Source organism: Oncorhynchus kisutch, linkage group LG29 (assembly GCF_002021735.2).
Source record: "Oncorhynchus kisutch isolate 150728-3 linkage group LG29, Okis_V2, whole genome shotgun sequence".
NCBI lineage: Eukaryota > Metazoa > Chordata > Actinopteri > Salmoniformes > Salmonidae > Oncorhynchus > Oncorhynchus kisutch.
Window position 1 is genome coordinate 29,699,282 of NC_034202.2, and position 12,936 is coordinate 29,712,217.

Below are 12,936 nucleotides of genomic sequence, written 5' to 3' on the forward strand. Positions count from 1 at the left end.
TTTCTGTCCGCAACTGGAGGCATGAAACGTTGGTGTGAGAGGGAAAAAACAATGCCGTCTCGGGAATGGACAGGATTTCAAACGTATTGTCATGCATATGCTTGCAGCAAAATAACGCATGCTGCGCCATTGATATAGGAGTGGGCTCAAAATGGAGAAATCCACGGCATTAATGATGTACAGCGTGATGAATGTATCCCTCAGTGATGTACAGCGTGATGAATGTATCCCTCAGTGATGTACAGCGTGATGTGCTCCACACACTGATGGATGTTTCTTACTGTGTTCTTTCTGTAAACCTACTATGTTTTGTGTAGTATGTGTGTATCCTTGTAGATGCAGACATTTTTATGTTTACATTCCCCTCCACAGCTGCAGTACTGAAGTATGAGAACAACGTGATGAACATCCGGCAGTTCAACTGCTCCCCTCATCCCTACTGGCTGCCCAACTTCATGGACGTGTTCACCTGGTCCCTGCCGTTTGTGGGGGAGAAAGGTACCACTACCACCCTTTCCCAATCCTTAGTAGACCATGTCTATGTGTAATGATGACTCTACTGTACTGTTTTAATCATTTTAATCATTCAATTGAGCTGAGTGCTGAGAGTCATCTTCATTTGCTAGTCTAGACAAACATTCCACAGGACACATCCATGTTCTCTGACGGATGGGCTCAGAGATGACCGATTTACCCTCTTGCTACATTTTATCGTAAACAAATATGTACAGCAGCGCCCTCCTCTAAAAGCTTTTGACCTCTCTCTCCAGTCACAGAGATGCTGGTGAATGTGTTGAGCATCTGCTCTGACGACGAGCTCATGAACGACGGAGACGACCAAGAGATCTTAGATGGTGAGTCACTGGTATACAGTACTGTTAAGAGCCCATTAGAACTGCAGTGTCTCACACTCCTCTCCCTGGCATACAGTAGGTCCCTATAAACAAGTAAAAGCACGTACTATTATGGTATTCGTAGACGATATGTCCTCTGGGTGTTTATTTGTTATGAGGGGCTCATTGAATTACCAGTAAAGAATATAAATGGATCATTTCAATGTGGCCCATAGACTCACTCCTGATATCTGAAAATGAGTGTTGTCTCTTTCTAGCCAACGCAGCTGCAGCTCGGAAGGAGGTGATCAGGAACAAAATCCGCGCCATTGGGAAAATGGCCACGATGTTCAAAGTGCTTCGGTGAAAACGTTCTCCACCTCGCCTCACATCAGCCTTCTACTGTAGCTGTTGCACATGAGCACATCTCTAATACTGAGCATAGAGTTATTATAATAGAGTGGATATACAGTAGAAGCATACAGGAGTGACCATTGTGGATGTCCTCTGACCTGTGTGTGGTGCTGTTCCGTGTGTCCTGCAGGGAGGAGAGTGAGAACGTGTTGACGCTGAAGGGTCTGACGCCTACTGGCATGCTGCCCAGCGGTGTGCTCTCCGGGGGCAAACAGACCCTACAGAGTGGTGAGGACGAGGCCCAGGCCAGGGCTGTTCTATCCCTCCCTCCATTCCCTAGCTGTCTGTCCGTTCCTCTTTCTATCACTGTGACTCTTCTCTTTGTCACAGTCTCCGTCGCTCTCCCTCTCTCCGTGGGTCTTTGTCTTCGTATTCGTCCTCTGGTCCCTTTGTTTCTGACCCAGGTTTGGGCAGCGACCCTTGACTCTGGAGGCCTGCAGATTCTGCGCCCTTTAGCTACAGCTGACACTAGAGAGAGAGACAGTCATCTCACCTCACCAGTCACCTCATCTCACCTCACCAGTCATCTCATCTCACCTCACCAGTCATCTTACCTCACCAGTCACCTCACCTCAACAGTCACCTCACCTCACCAGTCATCTCACCTCACCAGTCAGCTCACCTCACCAGTCATCTCAACTCACCAGTCATCTCACCTCACCAGTCATCTCGCCATCTCACCTCACCAGTCGTCTCGCCATCTCACCTCACCAGTCATCTCATCATCTCACCAGTCATCTCACCTCACCAGTCACCTCATCATCTCACCTCACCAGTCATCTCGTCATCTCACCTCACCAGTCGTCTCACCTCATCATCTCACCTCACCAGTCATCTCGTCATCTCACCTCACCAGTCGTCTCACCTCATCATCTCACCTCACCAGTCATCTCGTCATCTCACTTCACCAGTCATCTCATCATCTCACCAGTCATCTCGTCATCTCACCAGTCATCTCTTCATCTCACCTCACCAGTCATCTCGTCATCTCACCAGTCATCTCTTCATCTCACCTCACCAGTCATCTCGTCATCTCACCAGTCATCTCGTCATCTCACCAGTCATCTCTTCATCTCACCTCACCAGTCATCTCTTCATCTCACCTCACCAGTCATCTCTTCATCTCACCTCACCAGTCATCTCACCAGTCATCTCTTCATCTCACCTCACCAGTCATCTCTTCATCTCACCTCACCAGTCATCTTGTCATCTCACCAGTCGTCTCACCTCACCAATCATCTCACCTCACCAGTCACCTCATCATCTCACCTCACCAGTCATCTCGTCATCTCACCTCACCAGTCATCTCGTCATCTCACCAGTCATCTCTTCATCTCACCTCAGCAGTCTTCTCGTCATCTCACCAGTCACCTCAACAGTCACCTCACCAGTTACCTCGTCATCTCACCTCACCAGTCAGCTCGTCATCTCATCTCACCAGTCATCTCGTCATGTCATGTCATCTCATCATCTCACCTCGCCAGTCATCTCACCTTGCCAGTCGTCTCAGCTCGCCAATCGTCTCACCTCACCAGTCGTCTCACCTCGCCAATCGTCTCACCGTCTCACCTCACCAGTCGTCTCACCTCGCCAATCTTCTCACCGTCTCACCTCGCCAATCGTCTCACCGTCTCACCTCGCCAGTCATCTCACCTCGCCAATCATCTCACCGTTTCACCTCACCAGTCGTCTCACCATCTCACCTCAACAGTCGTCTCACCATCTCACCTCAACAGTCGTCTTACCATCTCACCTCAACAGTCGTCTCACCATCTCACCTCACCAGTTGTCTCACCTCACCTGTGTTTACTCCTATTGAGTTGACCTTTGAAATTCTGGATGCCTCCCACAATGTTACCCGAGTTCAGTCAGGTCCTGTGGCCCTCCAGAGTCTCTCAAGCCCAGCCCTGGGGTGTTCCCCAGGCCTCTGGCCACTCAGTTTGGCTGTGTTGCTGCGGTACATGCGTCTCTCACTGCCTGGTCTCTTGCTGGTCTCTAGCTAGCTGCCTACCTACCGCCGGGGGCTGCATTCTGCATTCTGCATGGCTTTGTCAGAAGTAACTCGCTCCCCTCCTTTCCCCCCCAGCCACCACCGAGGCCATTGAAGCAATCGACACAGAAACTGAGGATGGAGAAGGTAAAGCTGTGTCCCCCACCCCACCCCTATCAGCAGGCTGGCCTGCAGGACATGCATTGGGTCAACTACCCATCAGTTACAATAGTAGTACATATTCAGCCTGCATTTAACAACTTATCAGGGGGACAGTTGGATTTAGAATGGGTAGCACAGAACTTTGCAGTATCTTGATTACAAGATATCTCAACTATATCAGTTATGATGTAAGGATCAAGAGATGTATTTTACATGAGTTACATGGTGTGCTCAGGAAAAACAAAGCCTTTTCGAAGTTTGATCAAGTTTGATACCTTACATATAAATATAAACACATGGATTTGTTATTGTATGCAAGTAATTTAAGCCATGCAAAGTGAGGTGCTACCAAGAGCTGCATGATAGTTTCGAGTATTTTATGCTCAGGCATGATTCCTTCTTTTATTTTTTGGGATTTGGCTTATCTTCCGCCCCCATCTGGTTGAAAGATGCATCGCATGCAGGGAGAACAGGAGACAGGCGAGCGCTAAGGTGAAATACAGTATGCATCATGAAGTCAAATGAATGGTATCATGAGCATGATGTGTCATCTATGTGAACAATAGAGTCTCCAAAGATAGTGAATAAATGAAGATGTCCCACTCAGGCCATTTACCATTGAAAAAAATTGTTAGAGATCCGGTCTGCTTAAGGGGTGGCCCTCCAATAGGCACCAATGCGTTAGCAGCTGGGTCTGGTCTGCTTAGTTCATTGTCTGTATATGAACCAGAAAAAAGGAGCGAGTGAGATGACTCGCTGCTTCTTCTTCCGACGATGTACGGAGCAACATGATTATGTCATGCAACTGGTACTGTAATGTCATGTTGGCTTCATGATACATAATTATAACAACCGTAAACAAGGGCGCTATTCTAGCAAACAAGGTTGCTTTTCCACGAGGGGAAGTTTGTCTAAGTTATTAAAGGAGGGTGCCATTCTAGTAAACAAGGGTTCTATTGTTGTAAACAAGTGTGCTATTCTAGTAAAGGAGGGTTCTATTGTTGTAAACAAGTGTGCTATTCCAGTAAACAAGGGTTCTATTGTTGTAAACAAGTGTGCTATTCTAGTAAAGGAGGGTTCTATTGTTGTAAACAAATGTGCTATTCTAGTAAAGGAGGGTTCTATTGTTGTAAACGTTGTAAGTTGTGGTTGTTTGTCTGTGAGTTGCTGGCTGAGTGTCGTTGACTCACTCTCTCAGATATTTCTCTCAGAGGAGCCTGTGGATATCTTAAGGTTTCTGATATCACTCTGTCCACAATTAAATCTATTCAAATCGTCTTTATTTACTCTAAACTGTGTTCAGATGTCTTTTTAGACTTGTGTCAAATTATCTTTGAATTCACAATGCTAGCTTTGACTGAGAGAGAACCCACGTGGGAGAGAACTGCTGTGTGACATGAGAACGTAGCAAAAATAGAAACACTTTCAAAGGCTGAGTTTAGACAGGCAGCCCATTTCTATCCTCTGCCGAGTCCCCAACAACTGGATCTTCCGATTTCCATGGGAAATGGAAAGAAAGCCTGTGACACGACTTCCACTTTTGGACGTTAAACAAGGCGACACTCCATTTTAACCCCTGCTCCACCTTTAGTGGATTGGTTGAACAGTGCAGAAGAGAACCTCCCCCGACAGTTTTTTCTTCTTCTCAAGACCAGTATGTTTCTTTTACGCCTGCAACATTAGGTGATATTTTGATCAATCACATCAGATCTTTTCACAGCAGATTTTTTTGCAGAGCTGATCTGATTGGTCAAAAGACCAGAATTGTGTTGAATCAGAATTGGGTTGCCTGTCTAAATGAAGCCTATTACATTCAGGCCAAAATATGTTACTTCCCAATAATATTTTATGTAAAAAGCATATAATGTAGGTTATGTTTAACCATTTTCCTATGAGAGTGCACAAAGAGGTATATCAAAGGATTTAAAATCAATGTTTCTAATGTATAAATGATGTCATGATACAGTGATACTGATCCCCTGTATGTCCTCTCTCTCCTCCCACCTGTCCTCCCTGCAGCCATCCGTGGGTTCTCTCCCCAGCATAAGATTGCCAGCTTCGAGGAGGCCAAGGGCCTAGACCGTATCAATGAGCGCATGCCTCCCCGAAGAGTCGGGGTCAACCACGTGGGACAGTCCATGGGCAAGATGAACATGTCCGAGGCCAACGGCACGGAAGACAATGACAATGACAACAGCAACAGTCAGTGATGTTTCGCCCCACGGCCCGCCCCAGAGTCCATGTGACTGCCTTGCTGTGCGCCAAGACATCGCCAAATCGTGATATCAGGCCTCAGAATATAGACATAACATAATACACCCACAGACACAACACAACATCTGCATCTACCGCCTGCTGCTCTTTCATCCAATTAGAGAAACAGATCAAATGTTACATCTCGTTCAAATGGGTACGGTGGTTTATTTTTTTATACGCCAGGTCCCCACAAAGGGAAACTGAGCACAGAAGGGAGTGGGGCCAGAGCTTAGGACAGGGAGGAGGAGAGGAGGCCAGCGGGGCGGGATGTAGGGGAACCTGTTGGGATGAGGGCCAGGGGTGTGGTCCTGTGGGCATGTTTGTTGTTCCCTCTCTCAATCCAATCACAGACCAAGTGGGCAGGGTTTGGAGTCCCACGTGTTCTCCCATGTTACAGTACATCCTCATGGGGTCTGACACAAGACACTCTTGTACAGTACCCATGTCACACACACATGTTACTATTTCGAATCAGAGTTTCATTCAAGATCTCATCTCATACAGAAATGATCTCGCTAGTCAACATGTTTTGCTACTAGTATTAATGAATACAAATAAAAAAAATACTAAATCTTGTTTGTAAGAAAGGACATTTGAAAATGAAAAATATGTAGATTTTACTACTTGCAATGCGATCTTACCTGAAAACTCTTCTTTCTTGATTTATTTTGTGGTAAGATGCCATGAGCCTGCGGGGGAAGGGGTAGAGGTGGAACATGGGCTTGACTGTGGCCTCTCCACCAACCAAAGCCACAGTCTGTCATGTTTAGGTGCTGCAGTCCCAGCACTGGATCTACCTTCTGTCACCCTCTACCTGATTGTTTCTCACCTGCCTGTAACTAAAGAGAGAATGCACATAGAACGTCAAATCTTCTGTTGCAGTAAAAAATGATCTAAAATATATATATATATATATATATAAGGAATTATAAAGATGGACAATAACGAAAACAACGTTTTTTAACAGCATCCACGGTATGGAACGCATCGATGCATGCAATTAAGTTCCTTATTGATATGTGAAATTATAATTGTGATGTTTCAATATAGTAGACTTGAATTATTTATTTCATCCAATTTTATTTGTAAAGTTCCCCTTTGTTTTATATATAATCATTTTTTATTCTTGCTTCCTTTGATTATTATTTTTTCATTATTTTTTTATATTACTCTTGATTTATTGAATTTGATTGTTTTGCTGTACAGGCAGATATGCTCTTTTTAAGGTGTGAAGCCTTTTTCTGTTCTGTTGGTGTACAGAAGTTGTTCAATTGTGTGAATGAACATATTACTCAGTGAAAAGCAACATTCAGGCTGCCAAAGCATGATCGCATGGTTTGTTCAAATGTAAACAAATTGGACACAATGAAAATCCTGTCTCACTTACTTTTAAAAGGAAAACAATATATTCTCATTATAATTCTTGATGATATTGGTATTATTCTCACGATTAAGCTTAAGGTTATTTTTTCCTTCCACTGTTTTCTGATCCTTGTTTGGTCTAGACGTGGTTTATTTTGAAGAAGGAATTTTATGAATTTTGTGACAATTCTTTCTTGTAATTTTTTGGGGCGATTTGACTTCATAAACACATTGTAAGCATGCCCTATGGGACAAATCACGTTTTTTACTCTTGAATAAAATATGCATGAACCAATAGTGTGGCTTCCAGTTTCTCATCGATAGATAGGAAATATATTCTCACATTGTGCAACATGATGGGAATAGGATGCCTTTTCACAATTTAGGAAGCGCCCAAACAATATGCTCCGTGGGATGAAGTGTGTGTGTGTGTGTGTGTGTGTGTGTGTGTGTGTGTGTGTGTGTGTGTGTGTGTGTGTGTGTGTGTGTGTGTGTGTGTGTGTGTGTGTAAAATGGGCAGCTTCACAGTTTTCAAGGGAACTGCTTTTTCATAGTCAACCTGAATCCCAAACGGTGGGCGAATGTGCTTTTCTCTACTGTTTCCATGAGGGCATTCCATCTGCTTCCTGCCATTCTTCCACAGGAAACTCTGGGAACAGCGTCAGACAGGCCCTGGCAACCACTCCCACCTCACACTGAACCCACGGTAGAGGGCAAGTAGCTACTAACCACCACTCTATGCAACACGACGGCAACATCTCACTTCCAGGACCTTAACCATACTCTCTCATTAACACAGGCAAATACACACAGACACACACTCAGGCCACAAGTTGAGACAGCTGCCACACACGGACACACTCAGAGAGACTCCATACTCTCTCTAGTACGTTCATGACAGTGGGTTCTCTTGCCCTGAGTGACCCCACACATTTTACACATTCAATAATACATACACAGAGTGGGAATTTGCAAAGCTCCAAACAGAGGAAACGCTGTGGATTTGGACATGGATCTGCTTCTGTATCCTGTCCCTCTGCTGAGTGTGTTTCTCCTCATTCCAGCAGGTAGGTTTAGATGAATAAAGGCAATGCGACCAGATTACGGGTACTAGTCTTACATAGATATTGCTTCAATAGTCTTTCAACTCTCTGTTTGACATCCAATTTTTTTTACGTATTACTTTGAGAAGTTTCCTCTCTCTTGATAGAAATTGTAGTTGTACATTAACTGTATCACGCTAGAAAAACAGGAGATGACTAAATATAGTGCTTTTTAATGATATCAGATGTGTTTAATTAGCCAGAGGACAAAAGCTGTTTTGATACTGTAGTTTTCAGAGGAAGCCAGACCTTACTAGAGCTGTTTGTTACAGTTTCAGCCCAATCTGCCATCAATCTGACCAACCAGACAGAGGTTCCCATGGGTGAGTTTAGGCCTAGTTTGCTGTAACTCTCTGACTCTGGCCAAGAATGAATTAATTTGGTTGGATAAATTATTTTGACTAGGGAACTGCTTGATCACCAGAGCTGTTTAACCATCATCAGAAACTGATATTGTAGTCTAAATTCAAGAATCACCTGACCATGTAGGTCACTGTTATTTGATGAAGATTTTTCAACTCACAGTGACATCACCCACAACACTGTCATCCAACACTATGCATGTGGCTGGCAGCGCAACAACCCCAACTACAGCCCATCCAATGACTGATGTGACATCATCCCCAGTACTCTCACCGCCAGGTAACTCTGGTCTTCTATAGGGCTTATATGCTGTGTTTTCTCATTGCTAATGTTTGAGTAGAACTGAGAGAAAGTATTGCATTCATTTTGTTGTTTTTCTAGGGAACAACCCTCTTGTGACAACCCTCAGTGCCCTGCAGTCAAATCAATCAACAGCCTCACCTGGTAATACAGAGAAAATGTAGCATTCTGTACTAAATCAAAATCAAATCCAATGTTATTGGTCACATACACATATTTAGCAGATGTTATTGCGGGTGTAGCAAAATCCTGTGTTACTAGCGTCCAACAGAGGGCTATAATAAACCTAGGGCAGTAAGAGTTTTGTTGATGTTATTGTGGACGTGTTTCAGGAAATGAGGCACCCACATCCTCACCTCGACTATCGTGTCCTAACGTCAGAAGCTCTGCTCAGGCTAAAATACCTAGTACCCCCTCACAAGACACTGCTGCTGGACCAGGTAAACAGTATTTCTCTGTCTGTCTTAGTCCTGTCTGCTGATGATAAGTTGATGTGCCTTTTGTCTGAATGGTGTGCACATCCTGTTATTGGATAGTATTCGGAAATCATGAGCCAGGAAATTCTGATTTGCTAGCTGTGCTTTACAGAGGTGAGGAATTCTGAGAAAGCCATGTGTCATTCACAGTGCATGTATTTCACCTTTATTTAACCAGGTAAGCTAGTTGAGAACAAGTTCTCATTTACAACTGCGACCTGGCCATGTCACTTGTGTGTTATGATCACAAGCTGCATTTACGGTCAACATTACATGTGTGCCGTTTAACAATCTCCTAGTCCTAATATTTTTGAAAATGAGCATTTCTCATGTAGTGTTTGCTGTAAGTTGATTTACATGCCTGTTTAATGTGTTTAGTCTTCGGATCAACGGCTGCTGCAACAGCAACCACTTCAACCTCTGCGACTTCCCCTGAAGGACCCAAAGGGACACACACAGACATCCCTCCCACTCAGTCACCGGGCAAGAGCCTCACCATGCTTGCCTTTGGTATACTTAACGATACATGATGATGATGACGACGATGATTCAAACGTTGTTATGTAACAGTGCAATGTTAATATCCTATACTCAGGTGGAGTACAACTAACTCTGGGATGTTGCTCCCCTACAGGTGTCATGACTTTAATCCTCATTCTCATCATTATCATGGTGGTTTTAGTAACAGTGGTCAACCTAAAAGACAAGTGCAGCAACTCCAAGGAGGAAGGTAAATGTAAAGGATGATCATTCATGTGAGAGAATGGATACATGAGAGTAACAGTATCTATAGGTATGTTATGTGTATCCATGTTAACACCTGTAAAGATCTCTCCTCTTAGACGCTAACTACCATTAACGTTTATTCATGACGGTATCTTCTGGCCAGGGGACGTTTTGTTAAGAGCCCTGACGCTCGTTCTGAACGTTAACACACTTTGGCTTGCGGTACAGTTTTGGAAACATAAGGAATGTATGTTTCATATCAGTGAGAAATTATATATAAAAAAATTAAAAAGTCAATTCCCACATAGCTTTATAGGGTTATGGTTAGTGTTCCCCCACAGCCATATTCCCATGTTACAGCATTTGTTTAAGGAAAACAGACAACGGAGACAACCACCCGTACTAATTAGCTATATAGCATGCTCCGAACATCTGTGTGTAAGCATAACTCGGAAGGAAGTGTAGCGGAACTGTAGTTTGTCAGCTGGAGACACACAGCTGTATGCATCTGTGCAAACCTGCTACAGTAAGTGTATATTATTTATTTGAAAGATTATTTCTCACTGATATGAAAGATAAGTTCCATGTGTTTAGAAAAAAAGTGTATCGCAAAGGGATGATTATTGCCGTTTCTAAACATTAAAACAGAGCGCCTGGATTACAGTTCACATGGTCCCACCGGTAAGCAGCGCTTCTAGCTGAGAACCCTTGGGATAAGGCAGAATGCCTTGTTAATGCCTGGGCTTCTCCAGAGGTATGGCCATGCCCGCTTGAGAAGAGAGTAGTTACATGCCAGACATGCCAGACAAAGAGAATCACCACAGTTTCTGTTCCACAGGTAAAAAGAGCAGTGATTCTGTGGTGTCTGAAAGGTATGCACACCAAAGTATACACATGCATAGTGTTGATAGGGTACGACAACACTGAATGTGTCTCTGTTTATGTTTGTAATTCATCTATTTTTCTCCATAGCAATGTCACGTTTAGTGGAGAAAAAGAGAGCATCACTTTGATCTCCATGAAGACCATTAACACAGAAACTGGTAGGGAAAATGTCACAGTAGTGCTTCACTTTGAAATAGTCCCCAAACCAATATTGAGGGGCCTCTGTTTTTGTTCCTTATAATAGCTATAATTGCTGATGATTATTGGGGGGGAAATGGGCTCGCTATTCACAGTGATACAAGACATGTGGGAGCATGGTGTGAGCCTAAAACATCTCTCTCTTTTTCCCCAGACACAGACTCCCCCCAGGTCTCCTCCATTCACAGTACAACACTGGACTATGAGGAGCAGGAGCAAAACAGGGACCTATTGAACAACAAGGTGGGCTCAGGAAAATACTCTTCACCAGCACTAACTGCAATGGATACAACCACTTCTTATAGAGAATAGATAAAAGCAAATATCCAATGGTTTGAAGTTAATACTACATATTGTGTTATTTTTTTCAGCTGGTGTGAAAATAAAGACCCTAGATGTTCCGTTCCAAAACACAGAAATCACCAAACTACTCAAACAAAATAGTACAGTGGTTGTTCTATACACCTGAGATCAAGTTACCGGGAGTCCATACAGCACCTGAATTCATAGCTGTGGAGATATTATACATTAAGCTACAACTAGGCCTACCATTGTGTCTGATGTGTCTACATGTTGCCATTCTAATACAAATATCCCATGTATTTGTGTGATGATATCAAAACTGACTTTATGGAGACAATGTTGTGTGTTCTGTTTCATATATATATTTTATTTATTTATTTTATTTCACCTTTATTTAACCAGGTAGGCCAGTTGAGAGCAAGTTCTCATTTACAACTGCAACCTGGCCAAGATAAAGCAAAGCAGTGCGACAAAAACAACACAGAGTTACACATGGGATAAACAAACGTACAGTCAATAACACAATAGAAAAATCTGTATACAGTGTGTGCAAATGAAGTAAGGAGGTAAGGTAATAAATAGGCCAATAGTGGCGAAGTAATTAAAATGTAGCAATTTATGTGTGCAAAAGAGCAGAAAAACAAAAACAAATATGGGGATGAGGTAGATAGTTGGTTGGATGGGCTATTTACAGATGGGCTGTGTACAGCTGCAGCAATCAGTAAGCTGCTCTGACAGCTGACACTTAAAGTTAGTGAGGGAGATATGTCACCAACTTTAGTGATTTTTGCAATTCATTCCAGTCATTGGCAGCAGAGAACTGGAAGGAAAGGCTGCCAAACGAGGTGTTGGCTTTGGGAATGACCCGTGAAATATACCTGCTGGAGTGCGTGCTATGGGTGGGTGTTGCTATGGTGACCAGTGAGCTGAGATAAGGTAGAGCTTTACCTAGCAAAGACTTATAGATGACCTGGAGCTAGTGGGTTTGGCGACGAATATGTAGCGAGGACCAGCCAACGAGAGCATACAGGTCGCAGTGGTGGGTAGTATATAGGGGCTTTCATGACAAAATGGATGGCACTGTGATAGACTGCATCCAATTTGCTGAGTAGAGTGTTGGAGGCTATTTTGTAAATGACATCGCCAAAGTCAAGGATCGGTAGGATAATCAGTTGTACGAGGGTATGTTTGGCAGCATGAGTGAAGGAGGCTTTGTTGCAAAATAGGAAGCCGATTCTAGATTTAACTTTGGATTGGAGATGCTTAATGTGAGCCTGGAAGGAGAGTTTACAGTCTAACCAGACACCTAGGTATTTATGGTTGTCCACATATTCTAAGTCATAACCGTTCAGAGTAGTGATGCTAGTCAGGTGGGCGGGTGCGGGCAGCGATCAGTTAAAGAGCATGCATTTAGTTTTACTTGCATTTAAGAGCAGTTGGAGGCCACAGAAGGAGTGTTGTATGTCGTTGAAGCTCGTTTGGAGGTTGTTAACACAGTGTCCAAAATAGGGCCAGATGTGTACAGAATGGTGTTGTCTGCGTAGAGGTGGATCAAATAATCACCA

General features: G+C 43.6%; 2 protein-coding genes across 3 annotated transcripts in view; both read left to right on the forward strand.

The window, feature by feature from the left end:
- ppp3ca (protein phosphatase 3, catalytic subunit, alpha isozyme) overlaps window positions 1-7,314 on the forward strand; it is a 92,620-nt gene extending 85,306 nt beyond the window's left edge. Inside the window, exons 9-14 of one of the 2 annotated variants that reach the window (XM_031809464.1) lie at window positions 373-498; window positions 771-854; window positions 1,112-1,196; window positions 1,378-1,475; window positions 3,334-3,384; window positions 5,419-7,314. In XM_031809464.1, coding sequence (XP_031665324.1) covers window positions 373-498; window positions 771-854; window positions 1,112-1,196; window positions 1,378-1,475; window positions 3,334-3,384; window positions 5,419-5,609 — 635 coding nt within the window. In that variant the 3' untranslated portion in view covers window positions 5,610-7,314. The remainder of the gene's footprint in view (window positions 1-372; window positions 499-770; window positions 855-1,111; window positions 1,197-1,377; window positions 1,476-3,333; window positions 3,385-5,418) is intronic. The other variant, XM_031809465.1, reaches the window with a different exon arrangement.
- Window positions 7,315-7,685: 371 nt separating this feature from the next.
- On the forward strand, window positions 7,686-11,708 carry ecscr (endothelial cell surface expressed chemotaxis and apoptosis regulator). The gene is made up of 11 exons (XM_020466118.2): window positions 7,686-8,084; window positions 8,393-8,443; window positions 8,646-8,762; window positions 8,865-8,927; window positions 9,116-9,223; window positions 9,638-9,769; window positions 9,894-9,989; window positions 10,824-10,857; window positions 10,958-11,028; window positions 11,223-11,311; window positions 11,440-11,708. Exons 1-11 carry the CDS (start codon window positions 8,027-8,029, stop codon window positions 11,446-11,448), a joined length of 828 nt encoding a protein of 275 aa, XP_020321707.1. The 5' UTR covers window positions 7,686-8,026; the 3' UTR covers window positions 11,449-11,708.
- The last annotated feature ends 1,228 nt before the right edge of the window (window positions 11,709-12,936 follow it).

What these genes read in the sequence shown, in the direction of transcription:
- ecscr (XM_020466118.2), top strand. Translation starts at nt 8,027, where the DNA reads ATGGATCTGCTTCTGTATCCTGTCCCTCTGCTGAGTGTGTTTCTCCTC. An exon ending in AGACACTGCTGCTGGACCAG is followed by an intron (nt 9,224 to 9,637) that starts GTAAACAGTATT and finishes TAATGTGTTTAG; the next exon opens with TCTTCGGATCAACGGCTGCT. An exon ending in GACCATTAACACAGAAACTG is followed by an intron (nt 11,029 to 11,222) that starts GTAGGGAAAATG and finishes CTTTTTCCCCAG; the next exon opens with ACACAGACTCCCCCCAGGTC.